General features: G+C 41.9%; 1 protein-coding gene across 1 annotated transcript in view; it reads left to right on the top strand.

Moving 5' to 3' along the window:
- The window catches only part of LOC114021338 (disintegrin and metalloproteinase domain-containing protein 20), a 155,503-nt gene that overhangs the window by 97,565 nt on the left and 44,358 nt on the right, over positions 1 to 13,580 (top strand). Inside the window, exon 16 of the mRNA XM_043527319.1 lies at positions 8,424 to 8,607. Coding sequence (XP_043383254.1) covers positions 8,424 to 8,607 — 184 coding nt within the window. The remainder of the gene's footprint in view (positions 1 to 8,423; positions 8,608 to 13,580) is intronic.

Genomic DNA, 13,580 nt, shown 5'->3' with positions numbered 1-13,580 from the left:
CCAAACTGGAGCAGGGTGAGCGTTCCCCTCTATTCGACATTGGTGAGGCCTCATCTGGAGTACTGTGTCCAGTTTTGGGCCCACACTACAAGAAGGATGTGGATAAATTGGAGAGAGTCCAGCAAAGGGCAACAAAAATGATTAGGGGACTGGAACACATGAGTTATGAGGAGAGGCTGAGGAAACTGGGATTGTTTAGTCTACGGAAGAGAAGAATGAGGGGGGATTTGATAGCTGCTTTTAACTACCTGAAAGGTGGATCCAAAGAGGATGGATCTAGACTATTCTCAGTGATAGCAGATGACAGGACAAGGAGTAATGGTCTCAAGTTGCAGTGGGGGAGGTTTAGGTTGGATATTAGGAAAAAATTTTTCACTAGGAGGGTGGTGAAACACTAGAATGCGTTACCTAGGGAGGTGGTGGAATCCCCTTCCTTAGCAGTTTTTAAGGTCAGGCTTGACAAAGCCCTGGCTGGGATGATTTAGTTGGGATTGGTCCTGATCTGGGCAGGGGGTTGGACTAGATGGCTTCCAGAGGTCCCTTCCAACCCTGATATTCTATGATGGCTCATATTTAGCTTGTGATCCACTATGATCCCCAGATCCCTTTCCACAGTACTCCTTCCTAGGCAGTCATTTCCCATTTTGTATGTGTGCAACTGATGGTTCCTTCCTAAGTGGAGTACTTTGCATTTGTCCTTATTCAGTTTCATCCTATTTACCTCAAACCATTTCTCTAAGTTTGTCCAGATGATTTTGAATTTTAATGCTGCCCTCAAAAGCAGTTTCAACCCTTCCCAGCTTGGTATCATCCACAAACTTTATAAGTGTACTCTCCATGCCATTATCTAAAGCATTGATGATCTTGAACAGAACCGGTTCTAGAAGTGATCCCTTCAGGACCCCACTTGATATGTCCTTCCAGCTTGTCTGTGAACCACTGATAACTAACTTCTGAGAATGGTTATACAACCAGTTATGCACCTGCCTTTATAGTAGCTGCATCTAAATTGTATTTCCCTAGTTTGTGTATCAGAATGTCATGCAAGACCATATTAAAAGCCTTACTAAAGTCAAGATATACCACATCTACCCCTTCCCCCCCATCCACAAGGCTTGTTACCCTGTCAGAGAAAGATATTTGGTTGGTTTGACTTGATTTGTTCTTGAAAAATCCATGTTGACTGTTACTTATCACCTTATTATCTTCTACATGTTTGCAAATTGAGTGCTTGCTTATTTGTTCCATTATCTTTCCGGGTAATGAAGTTAAACTGACAGGTCAGTAATTCCCCAGTTGTTCTTATTTTCCTTTCTATAGATGGGCACTATATTTGCATTTTTCCAGTCCTCTGGTATCTCTCCCATCTTCCATGGCTTTTCAGAGATAATCACTATTGGCTCAGATATCTACTCAGTAAGCTCCTTGGGAATTCCATGATGTATTTCATCAGGATCTGCTGACTTGAAGACATCTAACTTGTCTAAGTAATTTTCAACATCTTCCTTCCTTATTTTAGCCTCTGATCATACCTCATTTTCACTGGCATTCACTATGTTAGATGTCTAATTGCTACTAGCCTTTTTGGTGAAAACTGAAACAAAAAAGTCATTTAGCACTTCTGCCATTTCCACATTTTCTGTTGTTCCCCCCACCGTCATTGAGTAACAGGCCTACCCAGTCCTTGGTCTTTTTCTTGCTTCTCATGTATTACTCTTTAATCTCATTTTGTGCATTGTTTTTTCTAATTTTATCCCTACATGCATGTCTCATTTGTTTATATTAATCCTTTGTAATGTGACCCAGTTTCCACTTTTTGTAGGACTCTTTTGTGTTTCAGATGATTGAAGGTCTCCTGGTTGAGCCAAGGTAAAGAAATTGATTTTCTTTGGGTCTATTACAAAACAAAGACCTCAGTCCTTATTTGGGATTAGGAAGTACTAGGAATACACTGTACTCCCCTGTACTATGACCACTCCTTCCTGAAGAAAGAACTTCTGTTCTCAGGCTCACATGACAGTTGGCTCTGAATTGGGATTATGATAAAGGGAGAGATTTGAGTTGGATAGGGTATCTACTGTATATTATTTCTAATCATAATCACTACAGGGTTATATTACTCTAGCTGTCATAATCTTCAAATGGGGTAGGTAAGAAATGTCTAAAAATTGGTCTGCACTTCTCAGGACTCATGTGAAATTTGTAGCGTGCGGGCTGTTTCAGATGTTAACAATGGGGTTTGTTCACCCTTTGCACGGTGCTTAAGATCGTCTGTTTTGCTTTCCTGAGCAGTGGGATAGTTTGCTCTTGTGCCCTTAATAATGTCTCTTTGAAAAACTGCCAACTTTTCAATTGTTTTTCCCTTTAGACTTGTTTCCCAGTTGATCTTACCTATCAACTCCTTTATTGTGCTGTTTTCCCTCCTACCATTCCTTCAAATCATGAACGCTACCATTTCATGATCACTTTCATCTAAGAATCCAGGGGATGGATCACTTGATGATTACCTGTTCTGTTCCTTCCCTCTGGGGCACCTAGTATTGGCCACTCTGGAAAGAAAGGATACTGGACTGGATGGACCTTTGGTCTGAGCCAGTATGGCCGTTCTTATGTAAGCTGCCTTCCACTTCAAAATTCTCAACCAGCTCCTCCCTGTTTGTCAAAATCAAATCTAGAACAGCCTCTCTCCTTATCCCGGCTGTAATGGCCCATGCTCCCCCAGATTCCGACCCATCTCCCAGGTCTCCGTGTTTTTTTACTTATTTGTGACAGAGCCATATCCTCCTCCCCCAGTGGCATGACAACAGTCCTCTCTAGCTGGATAGGTTTCTCAGCCTTGAAAGTCTCCATATGAATACTCTCAATGAATTCCTCATGGGCATGGATGCTCCTCAGCCTAGCCACCTACTCCTGTAGCTCTTCCACCTGCTTTCAGAGAGATTCCACCAGCAGGCACCTTTCACACTTGACAGTCCCCCCAACCTGGCTTTCTGAGAGTGGCAAATGCAAGCCACTGTCTCTGCAAATCCACACCAGGATCTGGGTAGAGGCATCCATGGTTAGGTTCTCTGTTTGGATACAGTTGCAGGTGGAGGACACAGGAGAGTTGTTTGTGCTGGCGATTGTGGCCCTTCCTAACCATGGTGATTATATTACGATTCAATCTTACAAATTCTCCTGTTTGCTAGCTCCCCTTGGTCACTTAGCCTCTGTCTTTTAAGGCCTTCTCCTCTCCTAGGTCAGCCCTACCCCCTTGTTAATCACACAGTGGGAGGGTGATTACAAGGCTGATTGAGGCTAATCAAAGATGATCAAGAATGATCTCGGGAACAAAAGATCAAGCAGTCCCAAAACACAGCTTGGAAAAGAGGAGACTAAGGGGGGATATGATAGAGGTATATAAAATCATGAGTGGTGTGGAGAAAGTGAATAAGGAAAAGTATTTACTTGTTCCCATAATATAAGAACTAGGGGCCACCAAATGAAATTCATGGGCAGCAGGTTTAAAATAAATAAAAGGAAGTTCTTCTTTGCTAGGACTATAACAGGGTTTAAAAGAGAACTGGATAAATTCATGGAGGTTAAGTCCATTAATGGCTATTAGCCAGGATGGGTAGGAATGGTGTCCCTAGCCTCTGTTTGTCAGAGGGTGGAGACTGGTTGCAGGAGAGAGATTACTTGATCATTACCTGTTAGGTTCACTCCCTCTGGGGCACCTGGCATTGGCCACTGTCGGCAGACAGGATACTGGGCTGGATTGACCCAGTATAGCCATTCTTATGTTCTTACAATTCCAACTGATCCTGTAACTTTAAATAACCTGAAAAAGAAGCAGTCAAACTCACTAACCTCAAGATTACTTCTCCTGAACTGCCTGTGGGATGCTTTTCTCTTAAATTAACAAGAGATATTGTTTCCCAAAATTATTGCAAGTCCAATGTTAACATAGCATTAGAAAACAAGACTGCTAATAAATGGATATAGAAGAGCAATGAAGGGGTGACCTGTCTCCTCTCCACTCAACCCCACCACCTTCCCTTCCAAAAGGATCTGGCCTAGCAGTTTAATAAGAAGTCAAGAAACTTTAATGAAAGTCTGTTTCATAAACACAGACACCCTTGGGGTGAAAGTCAGAAAACTTAAAGGAATTTTCCCAGTCACAGAATCCCAAAAATCTATCCTAGGTTGTGCCTGTTACCTCAGAACCTGAGCAAATGAAAAAGGTTCCTTCCCAGAGTCTCATCAGCTTGCATCTGCCCAGTCCTGCCCTGGCCAAACTGACTCCCTTGCAGCTTCTCAGAGTCAATCTGTCCATCCTCCTTCCCCCAGGACTGCTTGAGTTCTCCTATAAGGAATCAGCTGCTTAAGGTTCCTTCCCTGTGCCAGATATCTCTGGTAGACTCACTTAGCAAGCCTGTTCCAGACTTCATGTCTCCCACAGGGCAGCTCTCTTGCTCCATCTCACTTTGCTTTCTCACAATGGGCAAAATAATTTTGTTTCAGGAAAGGGGAGTTCTGTTGGTTACCAGGAATAACATACAGTTTGTAACTGAGCATAGTAAACAATCTCGTAACTCAATCAGTGAACTCAAAATCTTGAAATTACTTAGAAGAAGTCATTTAAGGAAATGTCTTAAAACAGGCCAACTAAAGAATTTTAAGAATCTTAAATCCAATTAAATCCCCACTTTTTCTGTTACCAATAATTGGTATTTTCTCCAGGAATATAGGGTCTAACCATTTGGTACCTAAAAGGAGAAACCATTAACATCTTTAATTACAAAAGCATTTCAATATCACAATAACCAATGACAAGAGTTTTTAAATCTAATCCATTGACAGCGCTCTCATTAACTTCCTCTCACCTCTCCTCCTTTGTTGTCCTTAGGGAGGTTTTCATGTGGCTGCTCTGGTGATAGTTTTTGTTCTTCTTATGTATCTGTAGCACCTTGTTTGTAGAGATAGACAGGATGAATTGATAAGTGTTATGTGTCATAGCAGTGGCTGTGAGAGTGATGGGTGCTCACTTCTGAGTTTTTTATACTCTTCTTCCTATTGTCATGAAACTATAGGAAAATACATCTCTTTCAATCTTGTTTATATTTAAAGTTGGCCACTTGTCCTCCTTTCACTGGCTCCATGCCTTCTAGTGTTGATTTTCGTGAAACCGTCAGCTTCTAAATATGCAGCCTGCTTAATGAATGAATAATGCATATGCTTCTAATTGGCATTGTTCTTCTGTGGCAAAAGAGTACTAGATCATTTTTGGAGTTTTAATTCTTTCTTTTTATCCAGTCCTGAGCTAGTCCTTCAGTTTTATTAGAATTCAAGAGGACATAGGTCTTTTTGAAAAAAACAGATTTTTAATGCTCTCGTTCTTTAAAAGTTTAGTTCTCTAAACAGTCTCTTGAACATGCAATAATGTTTAAAGAGCATCTGTAGTTTATATAGTTATTAAAGAAGTTGTTGATTCTTTATTTTTTGTTTTCCCGAGTTGGGTGAGGGAGTTGCTTATGTATTGTTAAATAATTAAGTAATCCCCCACTAATATAAATATTCTATACTTTAAATGGCTTCTTGTATTAATCAGTTTAGTAGTTTATATTATTCCATACTGGTACATACAACATTTTACCATTGACATAGCAATGATATTAGGAAATTATATTAGAAGCTTTGCATTTAGATAACATATTTACAAGCACGCATTTCAGAAAGCTGTTTGCCATTTCAATGTATAAAAATTAAACAAAAGGTTTATAACTTTTTTTCTAACTATACATGTTTTTTTAAAGGCTTTTCTTTGAAAAAAGAGAAGGGAAGGGTTCACTTTATGCTTAGAGAGCACATCCCTACATTCCTCCATAGAATCTCCTGAATAAAGAACATCCTCACATTCTGTTACATGACCACGTTTTCCTAAAATATCTTCTCTACAGTGTTTGCTTTCTTGAGATAAGGATTTATATCTGTACCAATCTGATAATCTTATATCAGGCATATGTGTCCTGGTGTTGATAAGACATTATTTTTACTTAGTTGCTTTTTACACCAAATGGTGTCTACCAGTTGCTGTTTTCAGAATTAAAACTCCTATCAAATATTCTATAGAGAGCACCCATCACAACAACCATGTTTACATCTATAACCAAAAAAATAGTAAGAAATTGGCATAGAAAGTTAAAGCAAAATGAAATTCAAAATGCAGCTTTACTGAGTTTGTATATACCCTCTTGGGAATCATAAATATGGTCTTATCTCCCTTGACACTGGGGGACTTATCCCCAGGATGACAGAAAGCAGAAGCATCTTGGAATTCCTTTGATTAGCTTGAGCACCTCATAACATAACTAACTAAAAACATAACATGTATTGTCCTATTCGCCAAGCATCCTGGTTACAACAGACTTGTAGATGTATCTTAATATTCAGGAAAGATGTAAATAAGTTTTGTAATTAATTTATATTGTAAGAATAATTTAATACTTCAATATCAAGACAAAAATGGGTATCTCCACCACAGACCCCTCTCTGGTGTCTCTGAGCACGTTCCCCTTGCCTAAGGTTCTCCCACTCTTCAACCAGGTCTTGGGTATGGTGAATCAACCATGATTCCTCAGTAGGTCTGAGTTTGGCACCTGCAGGACTTTCCTTTGGGAGTTATGACCAGTGGGTAATACAATCACCAGGCAGATGGTGCTGCTGCCACAACCTACTCCTCATCCTCCTCTTCCTGTCAACAGTAAAGATGAATGACCTCCTACACTGCACCTTCTCTGAGCTATGAGGAGCAGAAAGGGTTGAAGTGCTGGTTTGTAGCAAGCAGGATCAGGGTTGCAGTGCTGGTTTGTAGCAAGCAGGATCAGGGTTGCAGGAGAAGTTGGCTGCTGTCCAAGACTCTAGGCTCTATTTCTTAAATGACTCTTCAAACCCCTTCCTTTTCCCCATGAAAACTTGCTTCCATGCCTTCTGCTTCCTCTTACCGTACTTTTAACCTCTGATTCCCCAGCTGGCCACATCATTCAAAAAGATTGCTTAGAATCATAGAAATGTTGGGCTGGAACGGACCTTGGGAGGTCATCTAATCCACCCACCCATGTTGATGCAGGGCCAAGTAAACCTAGACCATCCCAGACAGGTGTTTGCGTAACTGGTTCTTAAAAGCCTTCAATGACAGGGAATCTACAACGTCCCTTGGAAGCCTATTCCAGTGCTAGACTACCTTTATTGTTAAGGCCCTACCAAATTCACGGCCATGAAAAATGCATCACAGACCATGAAATCTGGTCTTTTGTGTGCTTTTTATCCTATATTACACAGATTTTATGGGGGAGACCAGCATTTCTGAATTTGGGGGTCCTGACCCAATAGGGAGTTGCACAAGGGTATCAAGGTTATTTTAGGGGGGTTGTGGTATTGCCACCCTTACTTTTGTGCTGCCTTCAGAGCTGGGTGGCTGGAGAGCAGTGGCTGTTGGCTGGGTAACCAGCTCTGAAGGTGGTGCCCTTCTAGCAGCAGCGCTGGAGTGCAGGTGTCAATACTATATCATGCCACCCTTAATTCTGCTCAGCTGCCTTCAGAGCTGGGTGGCCAGAGGCTGGCAGCTGCTGACTGAGGGCCCGGCCCTGCAGGCAGCAATGCAGAAGTATGGGTGGCAATAACAAGCCATACCATCCTTACTTCTGCAGTGCTGCTGGAACAGCTTTGCCTTCAAAGCTGGGCTCCCGGCCAGAAGCAACCACTCTTGAGCTGCTCGGCTCTGAAGGCAACACCGCCGCCTGTAGCAGTGCAGGAATAAGGCTAGCAGTACTGCAGCCCTCCCTACAAATACCCTTGTAACCTCCCTCACCCACAAGTCCTTTTTGGATCAGGACCCCTACAATTACAACACCATAAAATTTTAGATAGCTGAAATCATGAAATTTACTATTTTTAAAATCCTATGACTGTGAAATTGACCAAAATGGACCATAAATTTGATAGGACGCTATTTATAGTTTTTCCTAATAGCTGACCTAAATCTCCCTGGCTGGAGATTAAGCCCATTACTTCTTGTCCAACCTTCAGTGGACATGGAGGACAGTGATCAGCTGTTCTCCATGTATAACAGCCCTTAACATTTTGGAAGACATTTTTCAGGTCCCCCTTTCCCACCTCCCTGCAGCTTTCTGTGCTTAGCGCTAAACATACCGAGTTATTTTAACCTATCCTTTTTAAACCTTTTATCATTTTTGTTGCTCTCCTCTGGACTCTCCAATTTGTCTATATCTTTTTTTAAAGTGTGGCTCCCAATACTGGACACATACTCTAGGCAAGGCCTCACTAATAGCAACACGGCACCACAACTCTCACACAGAATACTTCAAATCTCATATAAACCTTTAAGCAACTGTTGTTGTTGTTTTTTTTTTCTTTTCTTTCAGGGATGTCTTATGTGGAAGACTGCAGTGTGTTAACGTTAAAAAAATACCTCAAATGAAAAGTCTTGGGTCCATAGTTCAAACTCCAGTTGATGATATCTTGTGTTGGGGTACAGAATTTCATGCTGGGATAGACATGGTGGATGTTGGCTCAGTGAGAGATGGCACAGCATGTGGTGATAACAAGGTACTGTAGTAAGTATAGTTAGATTTGTGAATGGGGTGGAACAGAGATTAAATGGAGAGGGAGGCCTTGAACTCCTCTTCCCCACTCCAGGTTTCTTTCTGTCCCCTTACCTGAAAAGCCTTAGATGGGGTGGGATCTGAGTTATTACAGAAAATTCTTTCCTGGGTATCTGGCTGAATCTTGCCCATATGCTCAGGGTTTAGCTGATTGCCATATTTGGGGTCGGGAAGGAATTTTCCTCCAGGGCAGATTGGAAGAGGCCCTGGAGGTTTTTCGCCTTCCTCTGTAGCATGGGGCACAGGTCACTTGCTGGAGGATTCTCTGCTCCTTGAAGCCTTTCAGCCATGATTTGAGGACTTCAATAGCTCAGACATAGGTGAGGTTTTTCCGCAGGAGTGGGTGGGTGAGATTCTGTGGCCTGCGTTGTGCAGGAGGTCTGACTAGATGACCATAATGGTCCCTTCTGACCTTAGTATCTGTGAATCCCTACAAGGACAACCTGTTCTCACCCACAAGCTGAAGAAGCCCATCTTAACCCTCTACAAGGAGCAGCATGTGTTCTATTCCTTTTTATGCAGCGGATTGAGAAATGGTAAGTAGGGGGTCTGGGGTTCACTGCACTTTTGAAAATTCCACCAAAGGGCCTTTAAAAGTCTGTCCCTAGATGTAGTCTTCCCTCCTGAAGTTTCTAAACTGTCTGAATCCATCTTCATTTGCTCAGTATATGCCAGAGCATGACTAAAAAGACAGTATTTTCTAGGAAGAAAGTTTTTTACAAAAAAGTTCATCTTGCAACATGCTCTGAGTATAGTTAGACTTGAATTAAGTCTTCTCTGCCTGGATATCATTCTGGGTTTGAACTACAAATCTAGATGCAAAGCCCTTAATTGTTAAAATAGTGGATGCAAAGGAGCATACAATATGGACAGACATCCAACTGGAACAAATAGACGCAGATGGGGTCTATTTGTTCCATCACATGTAAAGATACAACTGATGGGATGACTAAGCACCATGTTATTCTTCCATTGGGTTTGTATACAGGAGTTTATCCACCTAATTTAGCTGCTTATGTGTCCACTGTCAGTGTATTTTTATTTTGATACCTGAGATTGTCAGCACAATCCAGTCTCCTAGGTACATAGTACACACTGTCTCAGGTTAAGCAAGTAAATCCATGTATTCATGTCTGAATATTGGTGACAGACATCATAGCAGAATATTCTGAAGCCTTCAATATCCACTGTAGCTGAGTATTTATTTAAAAGAGCTTTTTAAAGTCTGCCTTAAAAATGGAAAAAAATCCAGGAAATTTAAAAAAACATCATTTCTTGTTCAGGTACTGGCCCTGTGGGTGCTCCACTTCCAGTGAGCCCATGTGCCTTTGATCAGAGATTTTCAGTAGCTGTACTTGTTTGGCCCTCACATATGCTGCAGGCATCCTCAGGCCGCATACTGAGGCTATATAGAGTTATGGGAGCAAACCACTCCCAGTTCCTTCACAGCTGCCTCTGCCTGAGATGAAGCATCTGTCATGCCCACTGCTTTGCCCAAAGCTTAGCTTTAGCATCCTCTAGTGTTTAGTGTGGTTATTGATTTCTACTTTAAGTATTATATTCTAATTTCTTTACTTAATTTGAGGGTTATTTTTCCAATCCTTATCCCTTCCCTTCCCCTCCTCCCTACCTGCAAGTTTCCCCTTGGCAACTGTAACCAGGGTATGGCAGGGTCTCCAGGATTCAAGCACTGCCTCACCTGCTGGGAATCTATCCCAATCAGTGGTGGGCATTTCCAGTGCATTTGTTGTCTGGGGGACATGCATATCCCACAAGTGCAATATTTGTTCAACTTTTAAAAGCATAGCTAGAAAAATATAGGGAAATTAGGCTCAGGCTCCTTATGATGGAACACTTCCTTTGCCCTTGCCTTGGATCCAGGCCAAGATACCTGCCCCCTACATCAGTCTCTAAGCAAGTTTAGTGGACCATTAACCTCTACACCTTGTTCACCCAGAGCTTCATGGCAAAAGACACCAGAGGGTACTGGGAAGGCCGCCAAGAAGAGAAGTTATAGTTCTCCTCATAAAGAGTCTGTTTCAAAAAAGCCTTTGTTTCCTCAGAAATCAGAGACAGGCTCCTAAGGTACTCCAAGTTCTTCAAAGACATGTGGTACCGAGCATACCTCAGTACCACCTAAGCATAACCACATCAGCAGAGATTTTAAAGATTTGGCTTTCAGAAAGGCTGTATTGACAGAGCTGCCTGTGCTACTTTCGGTACCTCAACAAGTGACCCAGACTCGTTCAGTACTGACAAAGTCTAACCAGACATCTCATGCTACTTCAGTACCTCCAAGCACTTGACAACTTCTGTAGTGACAGCTTCCACGAGGCAGGACCTCTCAAAGCAAGTTCCATCTCTAGTGAAAACTCATTAATTCTTTATGCAAATCCACCTGGTACTGCAGAAGTTTAGATATTCAAGAGACTTGTTTGTCTCAGACAAGATGGGGGGAGGGATAGCTCAGTGGTTTGAGCATTGGCCTGCTAAACCCAGGGTTGTGAGCCCAATCCTTGAGGGGGCCATTTAGGGATCTGGGGCAAAACTTGGGGAGTGGTCCTGCCTTGAGCAGGGGGTTGGACTAGATGACCTCCTGAGGTCCCTTCCAACCCTGATAATCTATGATTCTAAGTCTCCCACTTAATATGTGCCAAGTGCATGTTGATACTGAGATTGACTAGGTCACTAGGTTTGGATCTTTCTACAGTACCATCTGCTTCTCCAGTACTTTCCGAGCTAGGCTGACCACCTCCTCTAGATGTTGAGATTCCCTCTCTTCAGATTCCCAAATTTCTGTGCAAGGTTCCCCTACCTGCCAACAAAGAAACAACCTCCCTGACACCTTTATGGAAAGAGAGGGCCTGGAGACAAGACAACCCATGTCCCTTCTTTTTGGTATGAGCAGCATTGCCTGCCATCTCTTGTGCCTTATGGCTCCCCTCTGTGGCCACACGGGTACCCTTGGGTCACCTATCAAAAACAGTTTTCAAGAGCCCCAAGTATTCTTTGCGGTGACCACCAGGGGAGATGATCTCTTGCTCCATCTCTTCTTCATCAACAAGCTCAATTGAAGGAGAAATTTTGATGAGAAAGGCATGAACAGACAATGGTCACTCCACAAACAAATATCAACTCTTCTCCATCTGAGGCCATGATGCCTCCCCCACCTTCTCTGGCTGACAATTTTTTAAACAGCTTCAAGAGTGGATGAAACAAATTGCTGACTTGCCACAGATACCATTAGAGGAACTCCAAGAATTACGACATAAGTTTTAGACATTCTGAATTTGACAGCCTCACCTTGAAGGACTTTACCAGTAAATGATGCTTTACCAAAACCCACCAAGACCATCTGGCAAACCTTGGCAACTGTACCACCTACATGTAAAGACTACAAAAAAGTGTTAAATTTCTGCCAAAAAAATCTGAATTTTTATTTCCTCAGCCTTCACCCAACTCCTTGGTTGTCAAAGTCATCAATGAATCTACACAATATGATGTGTAGGAGCAAAAATACCTCAACCTGTTTGGCAATAAGTTACTCATCTGCAGCCCTACAATTTTTGGATAGTGAACCATTTTGCTGTGATTGTGAAGTATAACCACACCAACTATATGGAGTTCAACAGCTTTATTGAACACCTTTCTGTGGAACATCCAGGCCATCACAGTTGAGGGTGAGCTCTTCGCAAGAACTTAATTAAAGCATTCTCAGATGCAGCTGACTCTGCAGCTTGTTTCATTTCCATTGCCCTGCATTGAGCACCAAAATACTTGAAAGACCTTTCCTTTGAGACTGCAGAGGATGTGAGGGAGGTTCCCACACCTGACCATTCTATTTAGGTGACAAATCTGAGGAACTGTCCTGGACTGAGGTGTCAATGGTGGCTTGGGAACAAATTGATAAACAGTAATAAGTCATCAGGACAAGATGGCATTCACCCAAGAGTTCTGAAGGAACTCAAATATGAAATTATGTAACCTGTCATTCAAATCAGCTTGTGTAACAGATGACTGTATGAAGGATAAATAAGATACCAATTTTTTTAAAAAGGTCCCAGTGGCTATCCTGGCAATTACAGGCCAGTAAGCCTAACTTCAGTACCCAGCAAACTGGTTGAAACTATAGAAAAAAAGACAATTGTCAAATACATAGATTAACACCATTTGTTGGGGAAGAGTCAGCACGGCTTTTCTAAAGGGAAATCATGTGTTGCCAATGTATTAGAATTCTTTTGAGGTCAACAAACACATGCACAAGAGTGATCCAATGGATATAGTGTATTTGGACTTTCAGTAAGCCTTTGAAAAGGTGACTCACCAAAGGCACTTAAGCAAAGTAAGGAGTCATGGGGAAGAGGAGGAGCCTGTCATGGATCAGTAGCTGGTTAAGACAGGAAAAAAGGGTAGGAATAAGTGGTCAGTTTTCAGAATGGAGAGCAGTAAGTAGCGGTGTTCCTCAGGGATATGTTCTGGGACTGGTGCTGCTCAACATATTCATAAATGGTATGAAAAAAGGGGTAAACAGTGCAGTGAAAACAGATACAAAAATCCATTTAGTTTCTCTGCAATGGCCTTATCTTGAGTGCTCTTTTAGCACCTCGGTCATCCAGTGGCCCCACAACTGTTTGGCAGGCTTCCTGCTTCTGATGTACCTTTTTTTTTTTTTTGCTATATAGTTTTGAGCCTTTTGCTAGTTGCTCTTCAAATTATTTTCTGACCTGCCTAATTATCTTTTGCACTTGACCTGCCAGAGTTTATGCTCCTCTCTATTTTCTTCAGCAGGATTTAACTTCCAATTTTAAAGGAAGTATTTTAGTCTCGAACCATCTCTTGTTTTTAGTCATGGTGGCATTTTTTTCATCCTCTTACTACTTTGTTTTAATTTGGGGTATGCATTTAATTTGAACCTCT

Source organism: Chelonia mydas, chromosome 1, assembly GCF_015237465.2.
Source record: "Chelonia mydas isolate rCheMyd1 chromosome 1, rCheMyd1.pri.v2, whole genome shotgun sequence".
Taxonomy (NCBI): Eukaryota; Metazoa; Chordata; order Testudines; family Cheloniidae; genus Chelonia; species Chelonia mydas.
The sequence above is the reverse complement of the archived record's forward strand: the minus strand, read 5'-3'. Positions and strand labels throughout refer to the sequence as shown.